Below are 14440 nucleotides of genomic sequence, written 5' to 3' on the forward strand. Positions count from 1 at the left end.
ACATACATGGACCTGATTAAAAATTGACACGCCTCAAATGAAATGACTCCGATTACACTTCCAGACCATGTGTAAAGATCAAGATGCTAGCAATCCAAGTTGATAATGGCACTAAAAACACACACTACACAATTCAGAACTGCAGAACACATGATTCCCACTTTTTGGTGTACAAAAATTTTGAGCAAATATTCTAGTTCTAAAAATAAGGCAAGTGAATTGGCAAGCAGCAGTCTTTTCCAAACCCATTTGCTTCACATGTCAAGTCCATCAGACCTTAAGAGTTTAGATATTATTTTGCCATGGTCTCCATAAGCAATTCGAATCTACATGTACAATCCTTCAGGTACACCTTCCTTCTTCTTGAACATAACCTTCTCCTTAGCTTTCTTAAAGTCAGTATGTGTAACCTGTAAGAACTCAATATCAACATAATGTGAGTAATGAGAAACTTAAGCAACTTGGTAGGATCTAGATTTTTCATCTTGTATAATCTCAAGAGTCTGAGATCTTAGCTTTCAGTTTTCAGTTTTAGTTTACTGTTGCTTTCTCTTATTTCATCCATGACGAGATTTCATGGACACTATGTGCACATCAAACGGTCTCATATAACTCTCTCTCTCTCTCTCTCACACACACACACACACACAAGCGCGTGCCCATGAGAAAGCCCAAACCATTCACCACCTTCCGACAGTGCAGGGTCCGGAAACCATGAATACACTTAAGTTGCAGTGTGGAGCTGTGTCCGCTTTCTATGGGCAGAGTTGACGTGTGTCCCTGAAACTCATGCAGCTGTTTTACATGTGACTAAGAAACAAGGATATCAGAGGTGTTCTTGGATTAAGAGTGGCTCAATTTATCCTCTCACAGCTGTCACGGATTATATGTCCATGGTAAAAAATATGATGGAATACACGAGGAAAACCAAGAAAGGAGCAAAAAGATTGCACCATATAACATAGATCCTAGTAGTTTAAACGCCTGACATCAGCAAAGGTCGCAGAACCAAAATAATATGGAGGGGAAATTTGTTTTAGAAAGCCAACATACAAGTTGCAATTGAAGACTTCAGGACAATAATCGAGTCTGCAGCCATCCTTAGTAAGAAGACCGTTGTCTCCACAAACGGTGTTACTAGAAGTTGCTTTGCCTTGACTCACTACTAGCAATTACACAGCAGATGATTACAGACGCCTCTTGACAGTATCTTCACAGGACGAAGGCTTCAAATATGAGAAAGGGACCTCTAAGTGACAACACTCCTGAGGACAACCTCCAAGCATTCTGAGAAGACAAGGTCTATGGAACGACACCTACGGAGCTCTTGAAAAGTGACTTGTCCTCTAGAGTCATCTCCGAAGCCTAATACACCGTTTCAGCTTGCTAAAAACATACCCACATACTCTTAAAAGAGGATAGCAGATTAGGTCAGTGCACCACTCTAAATATAAGAAATTCACATGCATCAGCTCCTGAAACTTGGACAGAAAAGACTTACCACACTTCACAGTACAAAACTATGATGGAAGTCTGTCAGGCATCAAGTGCATGCGTTTACAAATTCAATTTCCAAAATGTACCTTCATCCGCCGTTCTCTCAGAGCAAGTAGCCCTGCCTCGGTGCAGATTGCTTTGATATCAGCTCCAGAAAATTCATCTTTAGTCATGACAAACTCTTCAAGATTGACGTCCTCAGCCAGGGTCATTCTTGAAGTATGTATCTGCAGAAACAATAAAGAGTCATTTGGATTGCCTCACAAGCAATGTTAATACAGTAATATGAATGCCCATTAAAATAACATTTGAAAATTAAGTACTTGGAAAATGCGCCTTCTTGTTTTGATATCCGGTAGTGGGAATTCTATCTTTCTATCAATTCTGCCAGGTCGAAGAAGCGCTGGATCAAGGCTTTCAATGCGATTGGTAGCCAGAATAACCTTCACATCTCCTCTTGAATCAAACCCATCGAGCTGATTCAGAAGCTCCAACATAGTGCGCTGAATCTCCCGCTCTCCACCCGAATGAGCGTCATAGCTGAAAAGAAAGATGCTCAACTTTGGTAAGTCTTCACAATGTCAGCCTATTAGTAGCCATATATTTTATTTTATTCTCATACACACACATACATGCATGCGTACATTTACATTACTTACACATGTTACTTACATACATTACTTTAACATTACATACATGCATTACTTGCACATGTTACATCCATACATTACTAAACATTACCTGCACATACATGCATGCGTACATTTACATTACTTACACATGTTACTTACATACATTACTTTAACCCGCATGCAAACACATATGCCTTCATTAGATTAGAATATATCTAAGCTTACAATTTGAGATAGCAATTTCACTTATTTAACGACAAACAAACACATCACTAGAATAAGTTTTGCAAAGAGTTAACGACACAAAGGAAAAATACAAATTTCAAAAGAAAAACAACTAATAGAGAAACTGTTAAAACAAGAAACTTAGCAAGTTCAAATTTAAATCAAGAAAAGTAGTCTAACAAAAATATGAGAGAGAGAGAGAGAGAGAGAGAGAGAGATTATATTAACGACCACAAAAGACCCAAAGCATCTCTCAGACCAAAAAGATGCCACATATAATCCATGAGTAAAGTGGGTGTCAAGACAACATGAAAAAGAAAAACTAGTTGCCAAAAGAAAACCAGGACCTATGCACTACACACACACACACACCAAGAAAGAAAGAAAAGAAGATATATCAACATCTTCAAAAGACCCAGAGGGTCTACGACGCCAAAAAAATATTCACAATTTATCCATGATGAATCTGAACCATGGAAAAGAAAAAAAATTGTATGAAACTAGCTACATAAGCTAAAAGACACACACACACACACACACAGAGACTCTTAAATAAGCTCAGATATACTTATATTCTCATCAGCACCCAAGCATAAGTTGCTCTGGTTTTCGAAAGGGTTCGGATTTTTGAGTGGACTAGTATGCATGCATGCACACATATACACATGCACACGAAAACATATGCATGCGTGCATGCATACATACACTCATAGATACATCCATGCATACATAACACATACAAACATGCATGCATACATACACACACATACTCATAGATACATGCATGCAATGGTGCTGAAATAGCAATAAAAAAGGAAAAATATATATGTGGCATACAAGAAGCTTGAGCCAAGTTTAACATAAATATTCATACACCAGAGAGTATGCATACCGCTTTGTACCAACTGCATCGATTTCATCAATAAACACAATTGAAGGGGAAAGATCGTCTGCCACTCTGAAAAGCTCTCTTACTAACTTTGGCCCATCTCCAAGGTATTTCTGAATAAGCTCACTACCAACAACACGCAAGAAAGTTGCCGATGTGGAATTTGCAACAGCCTGTCAAAGATGGAACAACAAAACACTTGATCTTTATCTTTAGATTGGTACTGAATAGATGGATATACATCCAGGCTTGAATGACACAAAAGTCAAAACATCTCTTGTGAATCGTGATGAAGCATTTTAAGAACGTAGCTATGGCTGGTGTCATTTTTTCCTCATAAACACAAAAACATTTTCTCAGTGACTAACAACATTGAGAATTACATGAAAGTAACAAAGGTTATAACACAACCATTGGGCTATGTGGTAAAGAAGTATTTCCCAAACTTCACACGAGTGCAAAAGTGCAAACTTAGAAGATTTATGCATTATTTTTTCCCGGTTGAGGTCTAGCAGAAGCCAAAAAAAACATTTTCATCTCTCAACAGAAATATGCAGGTGAGATCTCAACACATTTGGCATGACCGAATGCAAGGCCGTTACCCCAATGGATGTTGTCTGACGAAGACACTTCAGACCTTGTGGATGAGACCTTATACACGACGCTAGTTCCCAGTCTTATCTTCTTGCGTAATACTAGACCAGACATCAATTTTGTTTTTGGCTCCAACAAGCCCAAGGAGGATCATTGGAAAGCAGGTACATGAGTGTTGAGAAAATCCAAGGTACTCAAGAGTAAAACATCACCTCGGGCAAGACCCTCAATAGCTATTGTGGCTCAGATTGAGCAAGTGATTGAAACACCAACCCCTCAACAACACGGTATTGTTTTTCTCTTGGTTCGGGATGCATTTCTTGGATCAGTAAGAAACAACCCCATCGACAAAGGCTATGTGCAAAGCTGCATGCTTTGCATAACACAGAATAGTTGAGACGAGAGCCCCATTCATACACCTGTGTCGCCATCGCTTCAATGCCCCCACCCCCCTCCCCCCAATCCTCTGTGCGCAGCCCCTTCCTCCACCTCCTGTCGTTGCCATCACCCCACCCCCCCCCACCCCCCAGTCCACTGTGCACAGCCCCCCGCCTACTGCCCCACTGCCTCCCCTCCATCACCGCCACCCTCCTCGCTGCCTCTGCCTTTGCCCCACCTGACCCCTCTGCCTCCCCTTGCTGCTCGCCGCCCACCAGTGCACCCCCTAGCTGGTCGACTCCACCCTCCCTGCGTGTTCCTGCGGCAGCACCCCCTCTCTCTCTCTCTCTCTCTCTCCCCCCCCCACACGCTCTTCTGTCGCCCCCCAGTCCCCCACCTCTGCCCTGCCCTAATCTGCGCTGCTGCCCGCCTGCTGCCTTCTGAGGCCTGCCCTAATCAGCGCTGCCTCCCTGCCTTCCTCTGCCTCAGGTGCTCATCGTTTTTTGGGGTTTTTTTATCCTTGGCAAGTTTCGGCATCTTCTCATCTTGAACCCCCAGGAGGAATGCATGGCAGCTGCTCCATCCCCAACCAAAGCCGCCATCCCCTGCTTCTCCTTTTCCGAAGAGGATCTCCAACTCCTCACTTCAACAGTTGCCTCTTCGGAGGCCTCCACCTTGGTAACAATATTGTGGGTAGCCACCCGGCGCGAGGACAGTTCAGGGATTTGTTACAAGCAAGCCTTCTCAACGCGCCCGGAAAGATCACTAACATTCATCCTCTGGGGCGTGGCTACTACCACGTTGAGTTCGATTCGCCTACAGCGTCGGACAGAGTCATGCAGCTAAGCCCCGTCGCATTGCGTACGGCCCAGGCCTTCTTTGTGAGGTGGCAGCACGGCTTCAACCCGGCATCCGATCCTTTGGCTAGCATCTCAGGCTTTCTTGTGACAGTCTACTTTCCAAGTCTTAGGAAGAAAAACCTTCCTCTCCTCCCGGTGATAGGCAGTGCTATTGCAAGGGTGATGGAACCCCCCCCCCCCCCCCACACACACACACACACACACACACAAAAAAAAACACCACTTCAACTCTTGCACGAACGGCTGGGATTCCATCCCTTCGTATCTACATCACCTCCCCAAAGTTCAAACTCAGTGCCTCACACCATTTCGCTCCCTAGTCTGCAAGGAGACCAGATTTTGCATAGTGTTGAGTACTATGGCCTCCCATGCCAATGTTTCATCTGTCGCCAAATGGGACACCTTGCTAGAGTCGACCCTCGCCGGTAGTCCAGGAGGCCGCCTCCAAATGTCCTCTTCGCCGGCCCGAGTTAAGATCCTCCGGGTGTGAGGAAAACAAACCCCCATGTGCCAGAAGCACTAAGCCCCAGCTGAGGCCGGCGCAGGAGAGTGGCAGACCACTGGCCCGAGGCAAGACAACGAGTCACGTGTCGAGAACCAAGCGACATTGGCAAGCGCATTAGGCTGGCACAATCAGGGAAGATACGGCTTTGTCAAAGAACCATTTTGAGCATTTATGTCAGCAACCCCCTGACGGTGATGAACCCCCCTCAATTCCTTGGAGGAACCCGCCCCCACCCCCGCCCCTCCCCCCCTTTCTAGAGACCGCTACCTCGTCGGGACCCCCTCCAGGTTTTTAGCCAGTGGGGATCGCTGACCCTTCAGTGTCTGCAGCGGGCTCAGCCTCGCAGCCAACGCCCCCCCCCCCAACAGTCGAACACTTCTCCCCCCATCCCTCCCTCCCCCTGCCCTCCCCACCTCCTCCCCCTCTCCCGCCGTATGCTTCGACTCTCCCCCCTCTGCTCCGGCTAGACCAGACCTACCCCCCCACCCCCCAAAACCTCTCCAGAGCACTCACACTGGCCTTCGACTACGCCAAATCCGGAGCAGAGACAACCGGCCAGCTCTGTCCGCCGGTTGATTCATCATTTTTTCAGAGCCGGTAGAGATGACCATCGCTACCTCTCCGGTCCGAGCTCTCCTGCCCGAGTCACCAGGCAACCCCCCCAGGGTGTTAGGACAGCCAGTCAACTACAGCTTTTTCCAATGCCTCCCCAGTGATGGAGCTGGCATGTTCGAGGAGACTATGATTCCCATCTGCATTTGTGTCATGTTATACCACTACAAGCCGTCCACCCCAAAGAGTGGAGCAATGATCTTCTCCTTCCCCCTAAGTGTCCACCGCTATACAGGGGCAGGCCATAGAGCTTTCACATCATCTACATGACCTTTGCATCACTAATGTGCTTACCCACCTCTAGCCTTTGGCTTAGATGGAGTTGGGTAGCCCCAGCCTCAAGGATCAAGCAAGGGAGATGGTGTTCTCCGCCCTGGAGGTGCTACTTTTTGTGTTTCTTCATGTTTCAGTGGCAGTGCCACTTCCCCCCTCCTATAGATACCTGCACTATGACAGATGAGTTGAATGGGAGTAATTAGGGTTAGAGTTCATGTGGGAGACATACACAGAGAGAAGCAAGGGGGAGAGAGAGAGAGAGAGAGAGAGAGAGAGAGAGTTGTGGGGATAAGTCAACTCAAGCATTGAGTGTGTGACTCCCCTATCACACATGTATATTGCACTAGTACACATAGTGCACTTAGTACATTAAAAGTACTAAGTGTACTATGTACTATAACTTATGGGCTTGTACACACTATAAGGGTGGGCATAGTGCCTTTACCCCAACAACCTCCCACTTAAAGGCAAAGTGCCCTTAAGTAAAGGAAAAGAAAAAATCAGCATGTACATGATAATATACAAGGCCATATCAAGGCTGAAACTGGCCTCAGCCAATGCCCATCAAGTGTCTGCAATGAGCAAACCGCTCCAGAGGCAAACTCTTTGTCAACAGATCAGCCGGGTTGTCATCCGTATGAATCTTAACAAGCTGAATTTGCTTGTTCTCTATCACCTCTCTGATGAAGTGATACTTCACATCCACATGCTTTGTCTTTGCATGAAAGACAGGGTTCTTTGCCAACTGGATGGCACTCTGACTGTCACAATGCAACAATGGAATATCCCCTATATAACCCAAATCAACCACTAACCGAGATAGCCATAATGCCTCCTTGCAAGCCTCTGTGGCTGCAATATACTCGGCCTCTGTAGTAGATAAGGCAGTGCACTTCTGCATCCTGGATATCCATGACACAGCACCTCCTGTGAATGTAAACACATAACCGGTAGTAGACTTCCGGTTATCTGGATGACCGGCATAATCCGAATCCGTGCAACCATGCACTAATGCATCCTGTTTGCCAAAACAAATGCACATATATCCTGTGTGCCCTTCAGGTATCTCATGACACCTTTCACTGCTTCCCAATGCTTCTTGCCAGGGTTGGCCATGTATCTAGAAACCACTCCCACTGCAAATGCAATGTCCGGCCTAGTAGCAACCATGGCATACATGAGACTGCCACAAGCTGAAGCATACGGAACCTTGGCCATATCAGCCCTGTCTCTATCCGACTGTGGGCTGTCCATAGCACTGAGTTTCACATATGGAGGCAAAGGAGTACTAGTCTTCTTTCCCCCGTCCATGTTGAACCTCTGCAAAACTTTGCCAATGTATTCCTTCTGAGACAAATACAACACATGCTGATTTCTGTCCCGAAGTATCCGCATACCCAAAATGTGATTTGCATCACCCAAATCCTTCATATCAAAGGTTTCATGCAGCCTCTTCTTCAAGGCATCCATCTCTTTACGAGATTTCCCAGCAATCAACATATCATCAACATACAAGATGAGGATCAATAGACTGCCATCCAAAGCTTTCTTGGTGTACAAGCAGTGATCTATGTCACTTCTCCTGAATTTCTGGGATTTCATGAATGTATCAAATTTATGATACCATTCCCTTGGTGCCTGTTTGAGCCCATAAAGACTCTTTTTTAGCTTGCATACAAGCTTCTCCTTTCCACTCACTGCATAACCCTCTGGCTGCTGCATATATATCTCCTCATGGAGATCACCGTGAAGAAAAGCAATCTTCACATCCATCTGAATCAAGTCCAGATCATCATGTGCAACCAAAGCTAACACAGCTCTAAGTGTGGTCATTTTGACCACTGGAGAGAAGATCTCATCAAAGTCCACACCATATTCTTGCTTGAAGCCCTTAGCCACTAACCTGGCTTTGTATCTTGGCTTAGCATCTGGTGCAACTTTGAGCCTGTAAACCCACTTGCATGGCAAAACCTTCTTGCCTGCAGGCAAATGCACCAACTTCCATGTTCCATTTTTGTGCAGAGAATCCATCTCTGACTTCATGGCACGCTCCCATAGAGCCTTGTCTGCCCTCTGTAAAGCCTCCTTATAACATGAGGGCTCCCCACAGTCAGTGAGCATCAAGTAGTCAACCCCTGGAACAAACCTGTCAGGGACTCTGGAGGGTCTTGTGGACCTCCGTACCCAATGACCATCATTTGCAGGTTGCTGTCCAGCCTGCATATCGCCTATTGGTGGCTCCTGTTCCATGCCATAAGGCTGAAAAATCATGCCCGGTATTTCCTCTAACTGTGGCATATCCATAGGGATATTTTCTGCCATCTCTGGCTGTCCATTTGGATCATTTTCAGCACCATTTAAGGGCTGGTTTTGCTACTGTAATGGCTGATTTACAGCCCTTGGTTGTTGTCCATGATGTCCATCATCATCAAAGATGACTCTGCCAGGCTCCTGTTGCCTTGTAGGCTCCTTATACATGCATGTTTCATCAAAAATGACATCATTGCTGCGTATAATCTTTCTATTCACGGGATCCCAAAGTCTATACCCCATTTCACCTCTGTCACCATATCCTAGGAATATGCATTTGTGAGACTTAGGATCAAGTTTGGTGCGCATTTCCCTGCGTATGTGCACGTTCGCAACGCAACCAAACACTCTCAAGTGCTTGTATGATGGAGGCTTCCCTGTCCATACTTCTTCTGGCACTTTCCCACCAAGCCTCGTGTTAGGTGACCTGTTTATAAGGTGAACGGTTGTCATAACAGCTTCAGCCCAAAAACAATGAGGTAATGCAGCATGTGACAACATAGAACAGACCTTCTCCTGAATGGTCCTGTTCATCCTCTCTGCTGTCCCGTTTTGTGGAGGATCATAAGGAGTAGAGAGCTCCCTCTTGATGCCTTTAGCATCACAAAAGTCCTGAAACTGTTTGGACATATACTCTCCACCATTGTCGGAACGCAAAGCCTTCAGTGTTCTGCCAGTTTGATTCTCAACAAGAGCAACAAACTTCTCAAACACTGAGAATGTATCACTCTTCAAACGAAGAGGATAGACCCACACCTTGCGTGTGGCATCATCTATAAAAGACACAAAATATTTTGCCCCTCCCAAAGAAAGCTGAGGCATCTCACATACATCTGTATGCACAAGCTCTAACTGAGCATCTTTCTGTCCAAGAGCTTTCTTGTGGGGGCACTAGAGTTGCCTGCCATATATACAATGCTCACAAAACTGAAAACTTGAAAACTTTAGAGAAGGCAAGTAACCCAAACGAGACAATTGCTCCATTCCCTTGACACTCATGTGTCCCAACCGGCTATGCCACATAGAGATTTCTGGCAGCTCGGTTGCATTTATATTAGCATGGTGACAAACACCTGCATGCATAAAGTAAAGAGTGTCCACCTTAGAGCCTCTGGCAACAACCAGTGAGCCCTTACAAATTTTCCACTTTCCACGACCAAATGTGGTAACATAATCAGCATCATCAAGCTGTCCAGTAGAAAGCAGATTCTTCTTGATCTCAGGCACATGCCTGACATCATGGAGCATAAGCTGTGAGCCATCTGAAAACACAAGCCTCACATCACCTCTGCCAAGAATCTTGCATGCATGGTTATCACCCAAATAAACCACTCCTTCATTGCCAGCAGTATACCTGACAAATAAGTCTCTGCAACCTGTGACATGAAAGGAGGCACCTGAATCAATGATCCATGAGTGCATACCATGACCACCTGTAAGAAGTGAATGGACATCAAGTGAAGACGTAAATAGGACCTCATCCTCCTTGTCACTTGCATGTGACACATTGATTTCTTCAATCTTGACTCCACTTTTGCCCTTTGGCTTTACATCTTTGGCTTCATCTTTGTCTTTGTCTTTGCCTTTTCCCTTTTCCTTTTGATCATTTTTCCATTTGTAGCATTGCTTTTTGATGTGTCCCTTCTTGCCACAATAATGGCATTCCAAGTCCTTTTTGGAGCGGGACTTGCTCCTTCCCCTTTCTTGGCTTTTACCCCTTTGTTGGGATCTCCCACGTGCATTCATTGCATTGGACTTTCCAACAAAGTTGTTTTTCCTGTTCATCTCTTCTTGAAGAAGAGCACCCTCAACATCTGCATATGACAGCATAGCATTCGAATTGCTAGTGGCTGTCCTAAATGTGTCCCAACTCTCTGGCAAAGTGCATAACAGAAAAGTAGCTTTGAACTCATCGTCCATTGCCAACTTTTGATTTATAACTTGGCTGACAATACCATTAAACTCATTTAGATGGGCTGTCATAGACGCCCCTTCCTTCATCTGAAGACCTATGAGTTTCTTCAACCAATACACTTTGCTTGAGGCACTTTGCTGGGCATACAAGTCCTGCAATCTCTGCCACATTCCCCAAGCTGTCTTCTCTTCACGAATGCTGAAAAGTAAAGAGTCTGACACAGACAACATGATAGTAGATCTTGCCAGCCCATCCATATCTTCCCACTCTTCAGCAGTAAGAGAAGCGGGCATTACACCCCTTTCTTTGATAGGCTTGTGCTGCTTTTTCTGGAGCAACACATTATAGCACTGGGTTTGCCAAATATCATAGTTATGTGAGCCTTCAAGCTTCTTGATGTGAAGCAATGAAGAGCTCTCACCTGTGGTTGCCATAGCAATATGCAACCTGTTAATGCCTGACTCCCTGCAAAATGTGCAAACACTGCACCAAAAGCACACAAAGGCACAGTTGTTCTCCCAAGCTTTATCTCCCACTGCGGAAGCAAGAATGCAACTTTTCTCCCACTTTATGTGATGAAATCACCAAAATCTGGTTGCTGCAGATTTAGGACAGCACCTTAAATGTGCTCTGTTGCCCTTCCAAAGTACTGTACAACAGTACCAAGTGCTCACCTGTGATGTACCAAACCTGTACCGGCAAGTACAGCAGCTGAAATTGAACCTTTTCCTCACTCAAATCTATGTGCAGCCATGCCAAAACTTGCACAAAGCTGTGCCAAATCTGTACCAGCAGGTACAGTAGCAATAATTGCTCTCCTGGCTGTCCAAATGAGTGAAAATCAGACTTTTACAGTCCCGAACACTGCATACAACAGTTCCTAACAGAAATTGGGCAAAAGCCCCTTGACTGCAAGCTGATTTCTAAGGATTCACGGCATAAAACTCTTGCCTGCAGCTTTGCCAAGCTCAACAAGCATAAAATCTTGAAAAGCCCCTTGATTTAAGATCAATTGCTGATCATACATGGTACATTGACGCACATGAAGGCATCCAGAGTCTTTGCGATGCTTCCCCCTGGCCACATATACATCCAATACATGAAAGCCCCTTGATTTACAGGCACATTGAGTGCTTGTAAGGCATCAACACATTATCCACAGCATCAAATGCGATTGCCTGCTCACATCATACAGCATGTATGAATGCTTAATTGCACAAATACATCAAAAGCCCCAAATTTTGACATCCAATTTCCTGCAAATTAATCCTGATTGTGACCAATGTCACCCAATTTTGCCAATTTTGCTCAAAAATTGAGCAATTCGGCACTTGTATGTGCTCAATTGATGATTGTACCTGCTCAATTGCAAATCCCCAAAAAAAAAATTTGAAGCAGAATACCTTGTAATTTCTGATTTTTTGTTGCAGGAAAGGGGGGTTTGCTGAATTTGGTGCAGAAAGAGTGCTGCACGATGATGATGCTGCTGCTCGTCAGGCTTCTACAGTCGTATTGAAACGGAGGAGGCGCCCGTGGCTAGTTGTGCAGATGGAGGGCTTTTCAAGCGTGCTTAAGATGGCTTCTGGACCATGTGGAAGCTGCCCATGTTCGGCTGCAACGACTCTGCTGCCGTGCTGAGAGAGATCATCGAGTGCAAAGAACGCGTATGAAGGCGGAGGGGTACGCGTTGTTGCTTCGACGCCAAGAGGCAGGTGCAGGTCAGCGGTGACGTGGAGCGAAGCGCCTTGGAGAAAGTGACGTGGAGCTGAGCACCGCCCGCCAGCGCTGTCCGCCCAACGCGTTGCTTCGCAGACTCCGCCTAGTAGCCAGCCATAACGCTAAACTTCTGCCCGACTCCTCCAGCTACGCTCGAAAGGCTCCACGCTCGCCTGGCTGCTGTAGGCGCCTGGCTGGCTGCTGTAGGCGCCTGGCTGCTGGGCAGCCCACGCTACTGGCTGCCTACACCCAGCTGCTGTACAGCAGTTGAAGCAGCCCACGCCTTCTTGCCTGGCGCCCTGCCCTCTCTTCAGTGCTGTGCGCTGCTCAGCGCTCTCTGTCTTTACAAGAAGCTCCAATCTCAAGCGTTGCTGCGCTTCACTGCCAGCTCGACTGTGTGCTCCAGTTGAAGGCTCTGATACCAGTTGAATGGGAGTAATTAGGGTTAGAGTTCATGTGGGAGACATACACAGAGAGAGAGAGAGAGAGAGAGAGAGAGAGAGAGAGTTGTGGGGATAAGTCAACTCAAGCATTGAGTGTGTGACTCCCCTATCACACATGTATATTGCACTAGTACACAGTGTGCACTTAGTACATTAAAAGTACTAAGTGTACTATGTACTATAACTTATGGGCTTGTACACACTATAAGGGTGGGCATAGTGCCTTTACCCCAACAGAGTCTCGAGTATGCATACTCTAGGCTCAAACAAAGTGGGTCCACATGGAGGCCAAGATACGTGACCATCTGGCACAGCTTCGCCCCAAGATCGCCAGTCTAACGCCAGAGGGGATGTTGGCAATGCCGTCATCTTGGCTGCCATGTGGGATTGGTCCCTCGTGTAAAAAGGCCTGCATTATCCTATATGCGTGCAGATGACAGCTGAAAATATAATATATATGTATAAAATCATCTAAGGCCTCCCCTATCGCCCAACCTTTATGGTTGGATGTCGGGATTGGGAGAGAGGGGGGGGGGGGGGGGATGCCTGCCCGTGTTCCGCCTACTCGTGCTAGAAAAGCTCACAAGCATGCCCATTCCAGTAGGACTGTTGGGCAATGGCCAAGGGTCACCTAGACCCCTAGGGTGGGGATGGCCTAAGGCCTACCCCATGCTCAATCAAGGGTATTCAAAACCCTTTTTGGGGTAGCCCAAAGGGCTGCCCCCTTCTCCTACATGCAACTACATGCTCTAAGACCCAAATGCCTGGTATCTCACTATAAACTGAACACCCGGAACACCTGACATCATTCCAGAGGGTGACTCACAGTACGGACTAGCACTGCTTCATGTGTGGGACTTGCACACTTGACCAAGACCATGTACGGGACTTGTACACCTGACCTTGGACGCTAAGAGTGGAACCCTGGCTGACTCGTCTTGGACCAGAGCTCACATGGGACCAGTTTCCACTCCAAGTTCTGCACATTCTATACAAATATGTCCACGTGGCATCCAAGTGCGGGATGCACGTGACAGTGACATAAGCAAAGGCTGTTTCCAATGTTCACAGAGTAAAAATCTACAAAAAAAACAAGCACATAGTCAAGCATTGCTTGAGAAGAAAGGCGAACGTAGAGTGAGCTCTCCATGAAGCTGCAGTAGATTGCAACTTTCACACCAAAGAGAAACCCTTCCGCAAACTTGAGACAACCATAGAGCTTCCAGCTGAGCATTCATCTCACGAGAAAGCATGAGACAACATTCTCAGGATGATGTTAAGAGATACCACAATCAAAGCAAAGGACACTTTGTGGTGATCATGTTGAACCACTTTTGTTTGTTTCTGAGGAGAGTAGCTCGATGTACATGGTTGAGAACCTGACAAAAGAAAAAAAAAAAGGAAAAAACTATAAAAGTCATGATATCGATCAGTTTTGGCCAAGTTCGTAAGTTCTGTGCTCTAGTGGCCTGCATTCTGTTGCATTAGATAAGTTCCCTTCCTTGCCATGCTATGCCCATGCATCTCTGTAGCTCACTGCTGTATCTTTTCTATGAATAAACGGCAGAGTAACTGTTATATAACCTCT

General features: G+C 45.9%; 1 protein-coding gene across 1 annotated transcript in view; it reads right to left on the reverse strand.

Moving 5' to 3' along the window:
* Positions 1–87: 87 nt before the first annotated feature.
* LOC147623604 (26S proteasome regulatory subunit 4 homolog A) overlaps positions 88–14440 on the reverse strand; it is a 45240-nt gene continuing 30887 nt past the window's right edge. The window contains exons 3-6 of the mRNA XM_086820174.1: positions 3247–3416; positions 1821–2037; positions 1584–1724; positions 88–410 (exon numbers count right to left, since the gene is read on the reverse strand). Of these exons, the coding sequence (XP_086676300.1) occupies positions 327–410; positions 1584–1724; positions 1821–2037; positions 3247–3416 (612 nt within the window). The 3' untranslated portion in view covers positions 88–326. The remainder of the gene's footprint in view (positions 411–1583; positions 1725–1820; positions 2038–3246; positions 3417–14440) is intronic.

Source organism: Cibotium barometz, chromosome 26, assembly GCF_041138505.1.
Source record: "Cibotium barometz isolate CiBa-2024 chromosome 26, ASM4113850v1, whole genome shotgun sequence".
Classification (NCBI taxonomy): domain Eukaryota; kingdom Viridiplantae; phylum Streptophyta; class Polypodiopsida; order Cyatheales; family Cibotiaceae; genus Cibotium; species Cibotium barometz.